General features: G+C 36.5%; 1 protein-coding gene across 5 annotated transcripts in view; it reads left to right on the top strand.

The window, feature by feature from the left end:
* The window catches only part of VPS13D (vacuolar protein sorting 13 homolog D), a 110,812-nt gene that overhangs the window by 9,175 nt on the left and 83,859 nt on the right, over nucleotides 1–17,778 (top strand). For 4 of the 5 annotated variants that reach the window (XM_076356199.1, XM_076356195.1, XM_076356197.1 and 1 more), the window contains exons 11-25: nucleotides 1,089–1,181; nucleotides 1,918–2,128; nucleotides 2,703–2,882; nucleotides 3,325–3,455; nucleotides 4,227–4,299; nucleotides 4,822–4,992; nucleotides 6,195–6,325; nucleotides 7,244–7,376; nucleotides 8,902–11,124; nucleotides 11,486–11,637; nucleotides 12,415–13,449; nucleotides 14,380–14,470; nucleotides 15,013–15,139; nucleotides 16,037–16,217; nucleotides 17,250–17,432. In XM_076356199.1, coding sequence (XP_076212314.1) covers nucleotides 1,089–1,181; nucleotides 1,918–2,128; nucleotides 2,703–2,882; nucleotides 3,325–3,455; nucleotides 4,227–4,299; nucleotides 4,822–4,992; nucleotides 6,195–6,325; nucleotides 7,244–7,376; nucleotides 8,902–11,124; nucleotides 11,486–11,637; nucleotides 12,415–13,449; nucleotides 14,380–14,470; nucleotides 15,013–15,139; nucleotides 16,037–16,217; nucleotides 17,250–17,432 — 5,115 coding nt within the window. The remainder of the gene's footprint in view (nucleotides 1–1,088; nucleotides 1,182–1,917; nucleotides 2,129–2,702; nucleotides 2,883–3,324; nucleotides 3,456–4,226; nucleotides 4,300–4,821; nucleotides 4,993–6,194; nucleotides 6,326–7,243; nucleotides 7,377–8,901; nucleotides 11,125–11,485; nucleotides 11,638–12,414; nucleotides 13,450–14,379; nucleotides 14,471–15,012; nucleotides 15,140–16,036; nucleotides 16,218–17,249; nucleotides 17,433–17,778) is intronic. The other variant, XM_076356196.1, reaches the window with a different exon arrangement.

The raw sequence follows: 17,778 nt of genomic DNA, 5'->3' as shown, positions 1-17,778 counted from the left end.
CTCGTGTTCTCTATAGACTCAAAAAGTATTTAAATATCAGAAGTGTGTCAGGTCACCCATATGGTTGGGTAGATAATGTGGGAAAAATTGTGGCTAGTTGACAGTGTGTTTGGGGGTGCTTGGTTGTTTTTGGTTTTTTTGTTTTTGTTTTTCCACTGTTGATTTTAGGATTAATAATTTAGAGGGAAAGTGCCCCTAATAATGAACCTGTGTCCTACTTCAGAAATAAAAAACCCTGTGAATTATAATTGGCTGCTTTTTATCTTTAGTGTATTGGGACTTTTTTATTAAATCAGTCCAGGGTGCCACGTACCTCACCTGTCTTAATTACAGGTGCGATTCTACTGATACCTTAAGTTGTATGTAATCCTTACTTGTGTTAATTAGGCATGAACTGTAGGAGTAGGTCAGTGTACTGGAAATTTTATAGTACCTGTCAAAGCGGGAGACTTTTACTTTCCTATAGTTTGTATTGTCTTCAGCAGAGCTGTGAAATGTAACAAGGGCAATGCCACTGGACTAGAAAAATGTCTTTTGCTTTCTTGTTCCATGATACATTTTTTAGACTTGGGTGAATCATAAGCTTCCACAAACAACTTCTTAATCAGTACAAAGAAGACAACATGTCTAAGTAACTGAATATGAATACTACATTGTCCTAATTTATGCAGTTCATTTCCTCTACCTTCTTTACTCAAGACAGAAGCTTTTTTTGCTCCTGGCTAAGCTAGGCATTCTGTTAAATCAGGTTATTTTCCATGGCTTAAATTTTGTGCTGCAAACCTTGCTTCTGATGCATGATAGGAGGATAGAGTTGGGCAAGGAATTTTTACCATGAAAAGTGTTTAAATAATGTATTTTACAATGCAAATAAACTTTATTTGTAGTATGGGGGAATGTCAGTGTTACGGTTGCCCACATGAGTTCTGCTTGTTTTCATGTGCTTACGCACTTGGATACTATCATTAATGCCATGTTTGTTTTTTCTGTGAATCTCTAACTTACTCAGTGCAGAGATGTTTGACATGTTTGTGAACAAGATGCTATATTCTTTTAGTGCAGTTACTTTGCCTTTTTTGTCTTTTCAGGCGGAAATGCATCGTATTGAGGATGAGCAAACTTACGAGGAGTTGAAGATACTATATGAGATAGTTCATGAAAAATTTCATGATCTAGCTGAGGTAAGGAACATTCTGCATACAGGGTAATAATCGGAATTTTTAAGTGACTTATTCTGAGGTATTTTGTTCTGTTCTGCTGGGGAGTATTAGCATGTTTTTGCTTTGATTTAGAAGTGTGGCATTAATGCTAAAATAGCAAACAATGCTCGGTTCCTGCAGTTTTTACTGTTGTGTCACTTGCACAGTGAAATCTTTTGTCTAGTCATATGATGATCTTCCTCAATAGTATCCTTGCCAGAATTCCTAGGGTAAGTACTCTTCATCTTAAAAACAGAGGGTGGAAATAAGGGCCTATAATGAGTATTTTCCCAGAATAAATATATGGCCGAGGTGAACCTCATGTAAATGTTTCTGAGCACACTTCATAAAATGTGGACTAATCTCTGTAACAGTACAATGCCGTCTCTCTTTCAAAAACAGTTGCTAAAATTTAAAGCTGTGTTTTATGGTGTCAAATGACTTCTTATTTGGTTTATTGTTTCTAGACTAAGATTTAAATAATGCCATATGGCTTCATAGATTAATGTGCAGCAGTTAACTGATGATATGTTTGTTATTTCTTAGCTGCTGCTCTCCTAATAGGCTAAGTATTGATTGAAAATATCACTGCTGGTATACTGAAGAGTACTGAGTAAATAGGAGATGGAATTGTATTTTTATTGTGATGTTTCTGTACACTTGTGATATTCTTTCACTTATCAGCAGTAATGTGTATGTCTTCAATGTTCAAACATAGAGTGTTAAAGAGCCGTTGCCTGAGTCTCCTGGAGGTTCCCCTACAGCAGAATCTGCACATGGCAGTAGCACTGGAATGCTGCAGTATCTTCAGTCTTGGTTTCCTGGTTGGGGAGGTTGGTATGGATATGCTCAGCAAACATACGAAGGTGAACCTTTTGAAGGACTGCTGCCAGACCCAAAGGAACAGTGGAATCCAGAAGACATACTAGGTATGGAAATACAAGGTTTTCTGTTTCTTTTTAAGGCTGTTAACGCTACCATAGTTAGATACCTGGTAAAGGTGAACAGAAACAACTCTTTGGTTCTGTACTGTTAAAAGATTACATGTGTTAACTGATGAACCTAGGCAGCAGAGCCTGTCTAAAGCTTAATAACCTGTTAAAAAATGTCAGTACCTGGTGTAACCTGCTTATTTCTAAAGTGATATATGGGATACATTTGCTTCCATTATTATAGATATTTATGGCAAAGAGCTTTGGGACTTTTTCTGTTCAGGTGGGTGGGGGTCATGTAGCGTGCTGTGACTGGGTATAACATTAACAATACTGGGTTGTTGGGGTCTTCGTAAATTTAGGTTTACATTACCTTAATTGAAATAGAAGAGAATATTTAGTTTTGTTAAGGAAGAAGGCGTATCTGCTTTATTTTTTGTTTCTATTTTTCTTCCCTAGAGCTGGGGAAATCTTTATTTTTAAGTTCAGAGAAACTTTTTTGTTCTTCAGTAGCCTTCCAGGAACTTAACTTATTTAATGCATTGTTTTGTGGTTGGTTTTTTTTAATTAGGTGCAGATGAATTTTTTGATCCTGCTGCAGATGCTTCTAGCATGAATACCTTTACAAAGAGAGACCATGTTTTTGCTAAATTAAATCTACAGTTGCAGGGTGGCTCTTTCACTCTGTTGCATAAGGAGAAGAAGGTGGTGCACGCTGAAGAGACTGCTTTTATGCAGCTGGAGTTTTCAGGTATTAAGTTAATTTCTGTTCTTTCTCAAAAAAGACCAGAGCTTTGTCCGCCTTCAGACTTTCCTTTGATTTTTTTTTTTTTTTTTAATTCTTTAAATTACTGTACTGAAAGTTCAAAATGAAAATATGAAAACAGCTTGCGGAAATTGATGTATCACGTGAAAATAAGTTTCTCTCTTCAGATGTGTGAGTGATTTCAACACAGAAATCTAATTTTAGACATTGTTATGTGTGAAAGGAAGACAACTATAGAAATACATGCTTCACAATCATTGTAATGTATTCCAAATTTCCGTGTGTAGGTTTTTTTAGTAGAAATAAATATACATAAGCACTTCTAAAAGACTTGTTTGTTAGACTATACTTGTTATCTGTAAAATTTAAATAAAACCTATGCTGTGTACTAAAAGAAATAGAAGCATTTTATGTATTTATATTCTAGGTGTAAAGATCTTGGCAGAATCCCTTCCTCGCAGAAATTCTTCCCTTCTCAAAGTTCAGCTTGGTGGTCTTTTTCTGAGGGATTTGGCAACTGAAGGGACCATATTTCCTGTTCTTGTTTTCCCAAATCCTGTAGGTGAAAAAAACTCTTTAAGTTACTATGTAGGATGCATAAGTGTGTATGAAAATAGTTATATTCCAAAACTCAACGCATGTTTTTCTTGGTTTGTGTCTTACCCCAGAAAGAGAACACAAAAGTCTTGAAGAAAAATTTCCACTTGTTGAACTTACTTTTCCCCTCCCTTTCCAAAGATCATTCGTAGAACTCTTCCTTGTTTGCTCTGTATGCTTGTAACTTTAACATTACAGTCATATGTGTTGGGAAGAAGATAATTTGTTGAGCAAAATTTGATTTTTGGAACAGTCAGCATTGCTGCTTAATCAGTGATTGTTCTTCTTCATAAAGCTCTTTGGTCCAAGTAAGTTTTATTTCACCTGGATACTGTTACACTAAAAGCGGAAATACAGAACTTTTTTTTTTTTCTTCCTAATGAATTGCTGAAAAGATTTCAAATATCTCTTCTGAGCAAACAACACTTCAATCTAATTCCATGAGAATTTCCCATGTATTTTGTACTTTGTAATTTGTAGAGAACTGACTGAAATTTGCACTTCAGACTTCAGTCTGTCTGCTACATGAGTAGATAGCATTAGCTTCTTAGTCATACTTCCTTCTCTTGTTTGACTACATCAGGGGAAAAAATGCATATAATAATCTCAGATTATACATAGAATTCACTTAGAAAATGACCATAAGACTAATACAGAAAAGACTTTTATGCTCATATCAGGTGGCTTGATTGATTTTATCTAAACATTCTTTTTCTTTTAAATTCTTATCAGCAAAAAGAGGTTGCCTGCATGTCTTCCTTTGGACTCCAAAGTTTGTCCTCAGAAATGACTAATCAGAACACTGGTAAAGATTTCATTTTATGTTTGATGATAACAAGTACATGAGATAATTCCTACAAACAGGAAATTTCAAAATGGAGTGCCTAGAGTTTGAATTCATACAAGTGCTTTTTGCAAATAGTAAAGATAAAATCGTAGAAGCTTTGTTCAGACATAAGGGTGCGTGCAAGTTGGCTTTAAAGAAAGTGAGTAAGAAAAAATGTATTTCAAGACAATTGGAGTTGCACTTGCTCATTGTCTTGGTTTAAAAAAAGAAAAAAAGTTGTTAGGAGTTCAACATTAGGATCCCAGTTCTGAAAATGTTTTTGTATATACAAACATGTTGAATTCTGTTGATTGTAGAAGTTGATCATATTACTTGCTTTTCTGTTACTGAAGAATTTTCAGACAGGTACTACTTCCCTAGTAGTACCAATTAAAAATTAGTTATTAAATTCTTTGGGGTTTGTTTTTTGCTTTTGTCCATTTGTTTGGGTTTGTTTTTTTTTTTTTTACAACTGCTTTTTATAACTCATTTTTTATTCAGTTGCAGATCCTGATGCCCCAGTGTTTGAGATGCTTTATGAAAGAAATCCAATCCACAGCAATTTTGAGAGGCGCCTGGAAGTCAGTACCAGACCTCTAAATATTATTTACAATCCACAAGCCATTAAGAAAGTAGCTGACTTCTTCTACAAGGGAAGGGTTCATACCTCAGGTTAACCTTTAATTTGTTTTTTTGGTGGGGTTGGGGGTTTTTTTGGTGGTATTGTATCTTTTCTTATCTTTGATTTTTATTTATTTTCATTCTTAGAAATATAAAGCACTAATCAAAGAATCTCCACCTTAAATTAAAATTAAGCAGTGCTCTGAGTCTTCTCTGGATGATTTTTTTGTTTGTTTGTTTCTTTGTTTAATTGAATCAGGGATTTCGCTTGGGCAGACTCCTGAAACTTCTGCTTTAATATTGCAAGTTGCTGCTATACCACATGGTGGATGTTCATGCTGCCTAAATTAAAATGCATAAATAAGGAGGCCTGTTTCTGTAATCTCTCCTGGAAATTGATGGAGAACAACAGGTTTTTTGAGAGGACAGTTAAAAGCAGAATATTTTCTATAGTAACAATACAGGGGAAATTGTGTTCTAATTCCTGTTGTATCTCTTCTGTTGGTTAAATTAAGTCTGACCTTTGTTACAGCTGCTTGAGGTACCTTGTTTTTTAAATGTTGAACATACTGCTTCCCTAAGCTTCTAAGGACAGCAAGATTTAGGAGCCTAGTACCTGAGCCTGTAACATTATAAAGTGACTGCCTTTGCAGTTTTAGTTGTTAAAGTTCAGTTTCTGAGGAGATGAGAGGTGAGAAAAAGGAACATTAAAATGTTCTTAAAGTACCAGTTCTTTTTCTGTTGATTTTGGCAAATACCAGAAGATTTAAGTTACTTAGCATAAAGGTGTGGGTGATACTTACTTTTTCTCACAAGATGAGAATATTCTGTAAGCGTTAAAGGCAAAGTTTAAAACAAACAAGCAAAACAAACAAAAAAAGACTGCCTACACATTCCACGAACTTCTTAACGTTTAGTCAGAATTTCCCTGTTGCCATGCTTATCACCCTTTCTGTCTCCCTCAAATTTAGTATCTCAGGTTGAAGGTCTGTCAAATAAAGACCAGAAAAAGGTTTGGGAAGTGGTTTTTTGGTGGGATTTTTTTGTGCTTAGACGCTTCCTCTTTTCTGTGAAGCAGCCTGTTGTGTAGGTATAGCCAATGGCTTTCAGCTGCTGTGTTTTCCTGTCCTATATTTTACTGCTAAAATTTAAAATAGATCTTTTCTTTTTTCTCCCCCCCTCTTTTTTTTTTTCCCTGATTCAATAACAGATTAACAAAATTATACCTAGTCGGTTTTATATCTCCTGTCCAGGTTTTGGATATCAATCTGAGTTAGAGGCAAGAGTGGCTGAAGCTGCCAGAAGACAGTACAACAAGCTGAAAATGCAGACAAAAGCTGAAATCAGGCAAACTATTGATCGTTTACTAGTAGGAGATTTCATTGTAAGTTTTTGCCCCCAAAACGTTTATGTAGGCTTCTTTGCCATATGTTTTAGGACTTAAAACTCTAAAGAGTGGGTTTTTTTGTCGTTCGTTTGTGTAGTGTTCTTTTTCAGAAAGTGGGAAGTTTTACATGTGGTATTGTAGTATTCCTTTTGCTGTCAAACAATCCATTTTTGTGGTGCAGACCTGTTGTGTTTAATGGCAGAATAGTATTTTTCTGTTCTTGACCCCGTTATTGTGATGACTTCATGGCAACGTGTTGGCTCCAGTGTGCATTGGAGCTCTGTTACGTCAGACTTACTAAATTTGTGTGTAACTTACTTAAAGATTATTTTCTAAATTAAAAAATTGTTCCACCTTTATTTGTTTTTTGCTCATTCTTCAGTTTTCAGGTAATACTAGTATATGTATCAGTATCATTAATCCCTAGCTTTGGAGTTAGCTATATTGATGCAAGACAGTTGTTTTATATTGTTTTCAGTGAAATGAAAAAAAATTTATTCTGAAAAAGTAATAGTTTGATGTTGGATAAAACAGTCTAGTGCATGTTGTGTTCATGGATAGCCTTGACAAGGATTTATCTGATCCAGTGTCGTGTAAAAGGTGGATGCCTTCTCTTAGCTATGCAGGTAGGTTCACTCTCCTCAGCTTAGACATGGGAAGTCCCTCTGGAGAGGGATTCGTTGCATCTATCTTAGCATGGGATGTTTCACCTACTGAAAATGTCTCTTCATTGACTGTAATGGGAGTCTGTGGTTTAACAAGCTACCCAACTTCAGTATGGCTGAAGTTTGTGACGGTTAGCTCTTCAGTTGAAAAAGTGGCTAACTAGATTGATTTGTTTGACACGGCTTTTTTTTTGTATGTGATGGGAAGCTATTTCTCGTGGGTTATTATTTCTTTCTTCTTAACTTTCAGGAAAACAGCAAAAGCTGGACGGTGTGCCTTGATATTTCTGCCCCTCAGGTGATCTTTCCTGATGATTTCAAATTTGTGGATCCAGTGTTAGTTGTTGTAGATCTGGGAAGAATATTACTGACCAATTCTCAAGGTATGATCTAGAGTTATTGCAGCTTTCCTTTTCGTTCCGCCTTCTCCCAGAAACTCTTTTGTCTGTGTAGAAAGTAGAGATGTCTTAAGGTTATTTCCTCTATATATGCATAGAGTTTCACATAATAATTCTGCTATTATCAATACATTTTTAATTAAGATTGATACACAGTTTTTAAAATGGGGGGGGTGCGCAGTTTTTTTGGTTTTGTTGGGGGTTTGGGGTTGTTTGGGGATTAACTTTTAAATTAAAGGCTCCCCTGTGATATCTTGCACCTCTTGAAGGCTATGAACAGGTGTGAAGCTGGTGTGTCAGGCACTTTACCATAGATACGATTTGGGCTTAGAGTGGTGTAAGATGTAGCTGTCGAATGCTTTTTTTGGGACAGTGCTCCCAGTGAAAGTATGCTTTGAATAAGCCTTCCAATTTTGGAGTCGCACAGATCTCTGCTCTTAGCACACGTGTCTATAGCTAGCTGAAGAAAAGTGAAAGGAAAATTGGTGTCCTTTGTTATTATCAAAAGTTAAGATCATTGCTTCTTAAACAAATCATTGCTTCTTTCCTGTTCCACTAGGATAAAAAGAAAGTACAGTGGAGCTTGTAAATAAAATTAGACCTACTTAAAATTTAGCTGAACTGTATGGTGTGTGAGGAGATGTTAAAAAAAATTGGAAGAGAGATCTATGTGTATCCATTTCCTTTTTAAAAATTACAGCTGTAGGATGAGCTGTTTTGTGGTGCAGTGGAAATTTGAGGTGTCAAGCCCAAAATTGTCTACAGTTGAATGTTTTTACTCTGGATGTTTTTGAATCATTTGATCTTTTCTAGCACCAACTAATCTTTGCAAGGTTTTAGTAGCTTCCTTTTTAGTAAATTCTGTCCTAGGGCAAACTAGAAAAAGAACACAAATTGTTTCTGCAAGGTTGATTTGTATTTCCCTGTGAAATTGAGGCATTGGGCTGTTTAGAGTAGCTTGAGCTTAAAAAAAAAAAAGGTAAAAAAGTACAGGAAAGTTTTTGAGGGTTGTTCCTGCTTTGTAGAATAGAAAAAAATCCTTTTCTTATGATAATAAAATGAAAGTTATATTGGGCAATAAAATTAATTGGACAAAAACTTCTGATCATAAATATATTGCAGTTAAGTAGCTCTTACCTTTCAATTGGTTTTGAGGATCAAAAGAATTGCGTAGGCAGAGTAATGGATTTTTTTTTTTTAACAACTTGATTAAAAGTAAATCTTGTAGTAATAGTAAGTGGGTTAAAAAACGAGACATTAGTGTCTTTTAATAGATTCTATAATACATTGTGACTGACATCTGCATGCATGTAAAAGAAGTGTAGTAGATTTCCTGTTGAGGAAAAAAAAAAGTGACAGCGGAAGGAGGCAAGGACAGTACTGGATGTGCTTTGTGTTTAAAAAAATACAACTTCAGACAGGATGATCAGGTAATGATGGGAAATATCCAAGGAGAGGGGAGAATACTTTGGTTTGTTTGTTTGTTTACTATTATTTTTTTAATCCACAGAAGAATCTAAAAGGAGTGCAGATACTTTTTCTTCAGAAGTCAATGAATTGAGTGATGAGGAATATAAAACACCTCTTGCAACTCCTCCCAATACTCCACCACCAGAATCTAACACTAATAGTGGCGTCAAAATGTCTGAATTTACTGGATTAGAAATAAGTGAAGAGCAGCTACAAGCACACTTAATGAGTAAAAAAATGTATGAGACATACACGCTTTCATTTATGGACCTTCAGATCATGGTGGGCCGAGTGAAAGACAACTGGAAACACGTTCAAGATAGTGATGTGGGTCCAACTCATGTGGTAGAAAAATTCAATGTTCACCTGCAATTGGAGCGCAGATTGATATACACATCTGACCCAAAATACCCGGGAGCTGTCTTGTCTGGCACTCTGCCAGACTTGAAAATTCATATCAATGAAGACAAAATATCGGCTCTGAAGAACTGTTGTACACAGCTGAGTACATCTGAAACTAAGTCTTCCGATGCCCTACATTTAGGGAAAGACAAGATTTTTGCAGAGGTAGACCAGCTTGGCAGTTTGCATGATTCTGTAATGAATCTAACACAGAGTGTTGTAATGCTAGAGCAACATACCAGGGAAGTTCTTGTTGAATCTCAGCTGCTTTTGGCTGAGTTCAAAGTAAACTGTATGCAGCTGGGTGTTGAAAGTAATGGACGATATATCTCTGTACTCAAGGTTTTTGGCACCAATGCCCATTTTGTGAAAAGGCCATATGATGCAGAAGTGTCCCTGACTGTTCATGGCCTGTTACTGGTTGATACTATGCAAACGTATGGAACAGATTTTGATCTTTTGATGGCTTCTCATAAGAATCTGAGTTTTGATGTGCCAACAGGAAGTCTTCGAGACAGCAGGGCTCAGTCCCCAGTTTATGGACCATATGATGCGCGTCCCATTGATGTAGCTAGTTTGGCAGAGAGATGCACTACAGCCTCAAATACTTCATCTGGTGGTAGCAGAAAAGATCAAGAGTCCCTGATAAAATTAGAGTATCAGTTTGTGAGTGCAGAATGCCCATCAATGAATTTGGATAGCAGTCTGCAGGTGATCTCTGTGCAGGTGAACAACCTGGATATCATCCTTAATCCAGAGACTATTGTTGAACTGATTGGGTTTCTCCAGAAATCTTTCCCGAAGGAGAAAGAAGATTCTAGTCCTCAGCCTTTAATAACTGACTTGGAAAGAGATTGCAGGGAACAGGAAACCTTCCAGTCTACTTATGTACAGAATACAGAGGTAGCAGTTGATATTCACTGGTTAAATATACTCCTCCTCAGGACAGTTGGCATGACAAATGGAGAAAAATACGGCAGAAAAATTGCAACAGCCAGTATTGGTGGCACCAAAGTCAATGTCTCCATGTGTAGTAAATTTGATGTAAATGGCTCTCTTGGATGCCTTCACCTTACGGACCTAACACAAGATAGTGTGAAGAACCAGTATGTTGTCAGCATAGGGAATACAGTAAGGTATGAAAATCTCATTGGTGATGTAGATTACTTTGAATCTTTATTCTTTAGGCTTGATGATGGAAATAGCCTTCCAGATGCTTTAAGTTTCACTTTCACAGAAAAGTCAAAAGAGGAATGTTCTCTCAACCTCAAAATGGCCTCCTTACACTACAACCACTCAGCTAAATTTTTGAAAGAACTAACTTTGTCAATGGATGAATTGGAAGAGAATTTCCGCAGCATGCTGAAAAGTGCAGCTTCAAAAGTTACTACAGTCTTGGCAACTAAAACTGCTGAATACAGTGAAATGGTTTCTTTGTTTGATACGACGCCACGATCAAGAGATGTTGCCAACATAGAAGATAATGAAGGCTATGCATTTGGATCACAACCTCTCAAAACTGATACTATTAAGCTTATATTAAATGTAAACATTGAATCACCGATTGTCTCAATACCTCGAAAGCCTGGTAGCTCTGAATTGCTTGTAGGTCATCTAGGACAAATATCTATTCAGAATTTTGTACCAGGAGAAGATGAATCTACAAGTGATAGACTGCAAGTTGAAATTAAAGATATTAAAATGTATTCTTTAAATAGCAGTCAATTTACGAGCAAGAGGGAGCCTGCAAGTGAAATATCTCATGGGCTGCATTCTTCTTCAGGTCCTGCCAGTATTAATAGCCAGGAAGAATCCCATTTTACTCGTCATGACTTCTTTGAATCGTTACATAAAGGCCATGGTATGTTAATCAGAGGACTCTTAATTTTTTAATGTAACTAGTAGATGGTACTAAAAATGTGTATTGACCATAGGTCTGATTGTATATTGTCTCACCCATCCTCCTGAAATATACTACTCAATTTTAATTACAATGGACAAGTTATTTTATTTATATCCATTTTTAGTCTCCTAATCAAAAACTGAGTAGCGCCTTTCCTGCAGGAATTTAAAAAAAACATAGCCATATGTACTTACTTTAGCATTGCTAAGAGATTCTGAGCAAGTTAAATAGCTACTATGTTATCTCTGCTGTACAGTCTTCATAGGATTGATCCATTCACTTACTATAAAGTTGTTTTCATTTCACTTTCTCTTAACAGCTTTCCACATTCTGAATAACACCACCATCCAGTTTAAATTGGAAAAGATACCACTAGAGAGAGATTTGGATTTAACTTTTCCTCTGAGTAATGAAGACTTTGGAATATCAAGCATTATGAAGATTGAAGGGAAATTTGTGAACCCTCTTCAGGTATAGTAATGTAGTATTTCTACTATCAATATAAAAGTATTTCCCTACATAGAAGACAAGTATTTTTCAGGCAAATACCTTCAGGTTTAACATGTTGGTAGTTTAGAAATCAGATCCTTATACATCTGTTTAGAAGAGACAGTCTTAAGTCATAATAACAATGACCAAAATTTAATCTTGTTTTGGGGCATTTTAGACATCTTTATGAATTAGTCTAACTTCTACTTACCCTGAACACCTGTCACAGAAGGAAAAATAAATGTGTCACTGTTCAAATATGTTTATTTGCAGTTCTAGTAGAAACTAAGAATTAAAATCCTATTATCTTGAAAAAACCTCTGCAGGAGCAGAGATTTTAAATAGAGGAAACAAACTTCTAAAGCTAAGGAGACAAGCAATGATGGCTAAGTAGAATGTTTTTTCCCTATATTACTGTATAATCTCAGCATGGTAAATTAAGGCTAGTTTGTATGGTGAATTATTTTTAACTAACTCTGTGTGGATGCTTTTTGCCTAGGAATACAAGGTATCCTATTCTAGGACCCTAGCCTGTATGTTTCCAGATTATGTCATCTTACAGAGCTAATACAGAAGAATTGTTTTACTTCGACTTTGCATTGTACCTTGTTCTGGATTATTTTTTACTTGTGGACAAGCTGAAAATTTGTCTGGTTTCAAATTCCAGTCTTTCCACTTGTCAGTTTTAAAATGTATGTACTGATTTTATTAATATAGGGAGCTCTAATGTGATGATTGTTTCTTTTTTCTACATTGTAGGTGGTGTTAGCAAAACATGTGTATGAACAAGTCCTGCAGACTCTGGATAATTTAATTTACAGTGAAGACTTGAACAAATTTCCAACCACTTCTGTATCTTCAACTTCTCATAGTTCTCCTTCAGCATCACTTCATAGTACAGGCACAGAATTCTCAAGTGAACGGAAGGAAAATGGCTTATTCAGCCATTCTAGTTTTAATTCTGTTCCAAACAAGTCATTAGCTATCAGGGAAACAAAGTCTTTTACTCAGATTCAAGCAAACTTTCATATCTCAGAGCTCCAGGTTCAGTTAAGTGGTGATCTTACGCTTGGTGCACAAGGCCTTGTCAGCCTTAAGTTTCAGGATTTTGATGTTGAGTTTGCTAAAGATCATCCTCAGACTTTGTCTATTCAGATTGCCTTGCGTTCTCTGCTAATGGAAGATCTTCTGGAGAAAAACCCAGACTCTATGTATAAGAATCTCATGGTGTCCCGTGGAGCACCCAAGCCATCCAGTTTAGCACATAAGGAATATCTTTCACAGTCTTGTCCCTCGGTATCCAATGTAGAATATCCAGATATGCCACGTTCCCTACCTTCCCATATGGAAGAAGCACCTAATGTCTTTCAGCTATACCAAAGACCAGTTTGTGCCTCCCGTAAGAAGCAAAAAGAAGATGCTGATTCTGAGTATCCTCTGACTCCACCTCCTTCTCCAACAGCAGACAGATCCAAGTTGCCCTGTGGAAAAAGTAACTTTGATGATTCATTAGTTCATATCAATATATTTCTAGTGGATAGGAAACATCCTGAATTTTCTTCTCACTATAACAAAATTAACCGTAGCGTAGATGTTGATTTTAATTGTCTAGATGTCTTAATAACTTTGCAAACTTGGGTAGTGATACTGGATTTCTTTGGGATTGGATCCACTGCTGATAACCATGCTATGAAGCTGCAACCTGAAGATACTCAGCAGACAATCAAATCAGAAATAAATACCTTGTCAGCTTCTCAAGCCCAAGAGCCTGTAAACACTAAGCTGGATCTGAAGGTATACTTGAGATGCAAAATAGTAATTGGATTGTCTGTCATAAAACGTCTGGTTTATAGAAACTTAAGGTGACATTTAAATCGAATGTTTTATATTCTAGTGGAGAATGCGCATAAATTCAGAAACAGTAGATTTAAAGCGTGCATAGATGTAGTTAAAAAAAAAAAAGTGCAGAAGTTACAGAAAATCAAAACATTTGCAAAATGATTGGCTCCCTTGCTCTGTGACCCTCGTTAGACACGTGTATGCCACTTGAAGGGAGGCTGAAGTAGAATGCCCCATGTTCATCCAATGGAGCTCTCATGGGGAGAGTTTGACACCCACCCCCCAGCCCCATCCAGTCTGCTCTATGCCCAAGGGTCTAAGGAAAGTGCAAGTCTTGTGGGCAGTGTCTCTTGCCTCCCTGCGATAACACGGGGCACAGACTAAATGTCTGTGATCTCTTAAATGGTAAAGTTGCTTCAATATTAAAGACCTGACATACTGAAATTGGCACTGAAATTGTGCTGTTCTAGGTAGTATGGAGTTTATTTAAAAAAAAAAAGTATATACTTTTATAAATATATATACATATATGTCTATACATATGTATAAACATGGGTTGTTTTTTGTTAAATTATGTGTATATCTATAGACTTTGCCCAGAGGTCCTGCAGTCTAACTCAAAAATGACAAATCTTGAAAGAGAAAAGGACGAAGATAACAGTGCTAGGATTTGTTGATGACCTGATCATTTTAAGTTGCTTGGGAGACCCGTTAATGTGCAAACAAGGAAGTAAAAAGGTTGCTTTCCTCCAGTGTCTCCCAATCAGATAATTCTTGTTCGCCATTTATGTGTTACAGTGCAATTGTCTTGAAAAAAACCAAGATGATGTTCCAGCTATGAAGTCCTATTGTTTAATACCAACCTGTTCCTTTTTGTTTGACCAGGTTCATTCTTTATCGTTAGTACTGAATAAGACAACTAGTGAGCTTGCTAAAGCCAGTGTGTCAAAACTTGCAGCTCACTTGGAAGTGATTGGTGAGTAGACTGGAGGGCTCAGGATGTATGCAGTTTGAAATAAAAGGAGGTGTGCACTGGAGTTGTGATTTGAAATGCTTTTATTTTGGTGCTTATTGGGTTTTTTGTGTGTTTTGTTTCCTGGGGAAGATGCACATTCTCTTCCCACTGCTTCTTTGCTTTTCCAGGCTTGATTTTAAATCCTCGCGTCCCTCCCAGTTGTCAAACCCTTGATCACTTTTGCTGAGATCGGCTAGGATTCTAATACTTCACTTTCACAGAGCAGAACAATAGTGTATATTACTGTTTTAGAGAAGATATCTAAGTTTTCACAAATCAAAGTGGTGTGATCACATTATGTATGTAAAGCATAGAGTTATGTTTGGGTGAATATAGTCTTCGTAGCAGAAAGACGTGATTTTCTTTGAATGTGAGGTTTAATGTTTAATTGAATGCGATTTATTTAATTATTTGTAACAAGTTTATCCCACTAATAGAAACTTTAGGGTTTTAGTAACTTACCTGCGTTTGAGGATCCTAATTGTTTGTCTTTTGTTTTGCAGAGGGAGATTTAGCCCTGCAAGGAAGTATTGGAAGTCTGTCCTTGAGTGATCTTACAGCTCATGGAGAATTTTACAGAGAACGTTTCACTACAAGTGGTGAAGAGGCACTCATTTTCCAAGTCTATAAGTATGAATTTAAACTTCTTGTTACTCGATATTAAGACCCCACCCCCCAAAAAACAAACCAAAAACCAAACAAGCCCCAAAAAACAAACCCATAACTGTCAGGTCTGCATGATTCTGCTTTGGATGCTTGTGACTTAAATGAGACTTTGAACATTTTCGGTCATAAACTTAGGATTTTTAGCTTTTCTTTGTCCTGCAATGTACATGGCTTACCAGGAAAAACAGGTTTTTATTTCCCTCTAAATCTGTTCTTGAAAGTATTTAGGTGATAGTTTGTTCCTAGATAAAATAGTAGTTGTTTTTTAAAAGTTGGAAGAGCTTTTCAACTGATGAAATAGATTTTTCCATTGCTCCTTAATTTTGGAATTAAGGGTTTGCTTTTGTCATAGTGTACTCTTGAAGTTGTTCTGCTTTGTGTAAAGTAATAGTTCTTATCCTGTGATGTTTCATGGTTTTCCACCCCCACCTCCACCCACTAGAATTAATCAGATTAGAAATTACCCAAGTAATATTATGGAATTAATTTCAAATGTAAGAGCACACTGATTCAGAGTTGAATCTACATATTGTCATGCAGTAGAGTACTTAACCTTATAAGCCACTGTTCAGATGTATAAAATCGCCAAAGGTCTATCTGTTAGATGTAGACATTAGAGGTACGTTCTAAATGAAGAATTTTCCTGTTTGCTTAATTAAAACTCAGTAGCACTTAAATATATGTAATTTAGAAATAATTACTATAAAACCAGTTTTTCATATCTATAATTGAAATAGTTTTAATTTATATACTATGAACATCAGTTAAATCCTCTGTTATTATTTTGAATGCAAAAAAATGAATAGCGCTATTTGTAAAATAGCTAAGATAGCTAAATTTTACTTTCAACCTTTATCGTAGATATGGGAGGCCAGATCCATTGCTACAGAGGGAGTGTGATATTCGTGTTACTCTACGAATGGCATCTGTTCAGTATGTGCATACTCAGCGTTTCCAGGCAGAGGTGGTGTCTTTCATCCAACATTTTACTCAGCTTCAGGATGTCTTGGGGCGGCAAAGAGCAGCAATTGAAGGACAAACAGTATGTCTGGGTTTTCTTCTGTTCTTTCCTAGCCTACTTTTGGAAGTTGAAATGCAGTATAAAATCTATGTTAATGCATCAACTCAGTGAGTTGAAATGATGGGAGGTTTTAGAGTACTGGTGTTAGTGGAGATTACTCATACTCATCTTGTTGTTAAAAGACCTTATTTAGGACCATCCTGCTGCTGTTTGAAAGTGTAGAATACCAAATTTGCACATTACTTAAAACTTTGGCACCTGGATCCTGCTGTATGCACTGATACAGGTGTTTTCCTATCTTTGTGATGCTAGACAAAGGGGCTCAAGATTTTATCTTGCCTTTTTCTCCACTGTTCACCAGGTAGTTATAATACCTGAATAAGGAGAACCAAGTGAGAAATCCTTCTGTTCTGCTCAGGTGTATATCTTTGATTAAGTATGATGGCTGGTAGACTGAGAAAATCAGATGCTGAACTTCTGCACAATAGAGTATATAAATAATCATGACAGTCGTAGCCTATTTTGTACAAAACCTAATGTGGGGGTGATGAATATAGGTAATAGCAACAGTCTTGTTTAACAAGTCGCTTCTCATAGTTGGAAGAAAAGACCGTTAATACTTGCATATATTAAAATGCTTCATTGTGCATCAGTTAGGAAGTTAGAATCTGATTTTGAAACATCTGTTCTAAATGATGGGTTTTTTTTCCTTTTGTAAATAATTTTTCTTAAGTAATCTTTTCTGTAAGTAGTGAGCTGAGTGGTGTCTGTTATGCCTCTTAGTTGGGTGGTGACAGTGTGCTTCACTCCTGACTGCTGCACCTGTTGCACAGGTGTGTGCTGTTTGCATCCTCGTCCTTTTTAACTAGCCTTTATTCTCTGCCTAAAACAAGAGTTCGAGTTCTTTTGGGGGGGGTTTTTTGGTATAAAATTTTATCGCATCTTAATTTTGTAAATCAAGGAATAGTGTTCCTGAATTCAGTACTAATCAGCGTGAAATAATCACCCATTCCCTGTATTTTTTTTTTTTAAATGAATTTTTGCTTTTCCCAGGTAAGAGATAAAGCACAGCGAGCTTCCCGAGTTCTTCTTGATATTGAGGCTGGTGCTCCTGTTCTGCTCATACCTGAAAGCTCAAAGTCTAACAGTCTTATTGTGGCTAATCTTGGAAAACTGAAAGTCAAGAACAGATTTCTGTTTGCGGGTATGCCGGGTACTTTTTCACTAAAGAACAAGGTAAGAACATTACTTCTTAATTTAGCAGCTTGTGTTTTTCCTAGTTCTTGTGCATTTTATTTCTATATCAAAATGGTAAATGATTCTTACATTTTACTTTATGTATACACTTTGTACTACTAGTAGCGAAACAGCCCATGGCAGTGTGCTAGCTAGTCTCCTGGATCTGGCCTGCCACTGATTGTACCCAGCTGCTCCCTTCTGTGCCTGCACCCGGGCTTGCTTTCTGAGACCTTTAGGGCAGAGGGGAGACTGTTCTGTGGAACTCACTAGAACTGGCCTTGTTAGGAAGCAGGACCCAGTTGGGTGCACACCTGAATGTGGGAGCATAACGGGCTTTCAGCTA

Source organism: Aptenodytes patagonicus, chromosome 19 (genome assembly GCF_965638725.1).
Source record: "Aptenodytes patagonicus chromosome 19, bAptPat1.pri.cur, whole genome shotgun sequence".
Classification (NCBI taxonomy): domain Eukaryota; kingdom Metazoa; phylum Chordata; class Aves; order Sphenisciformes; family Spheniscidae; genus Aptenodytes; species Aptenodytes patagonicus.
Note: the sequence above shows the minus strand (reverse complement) of the source record. Positions and strands in the feature narration are given on the sequence as shown.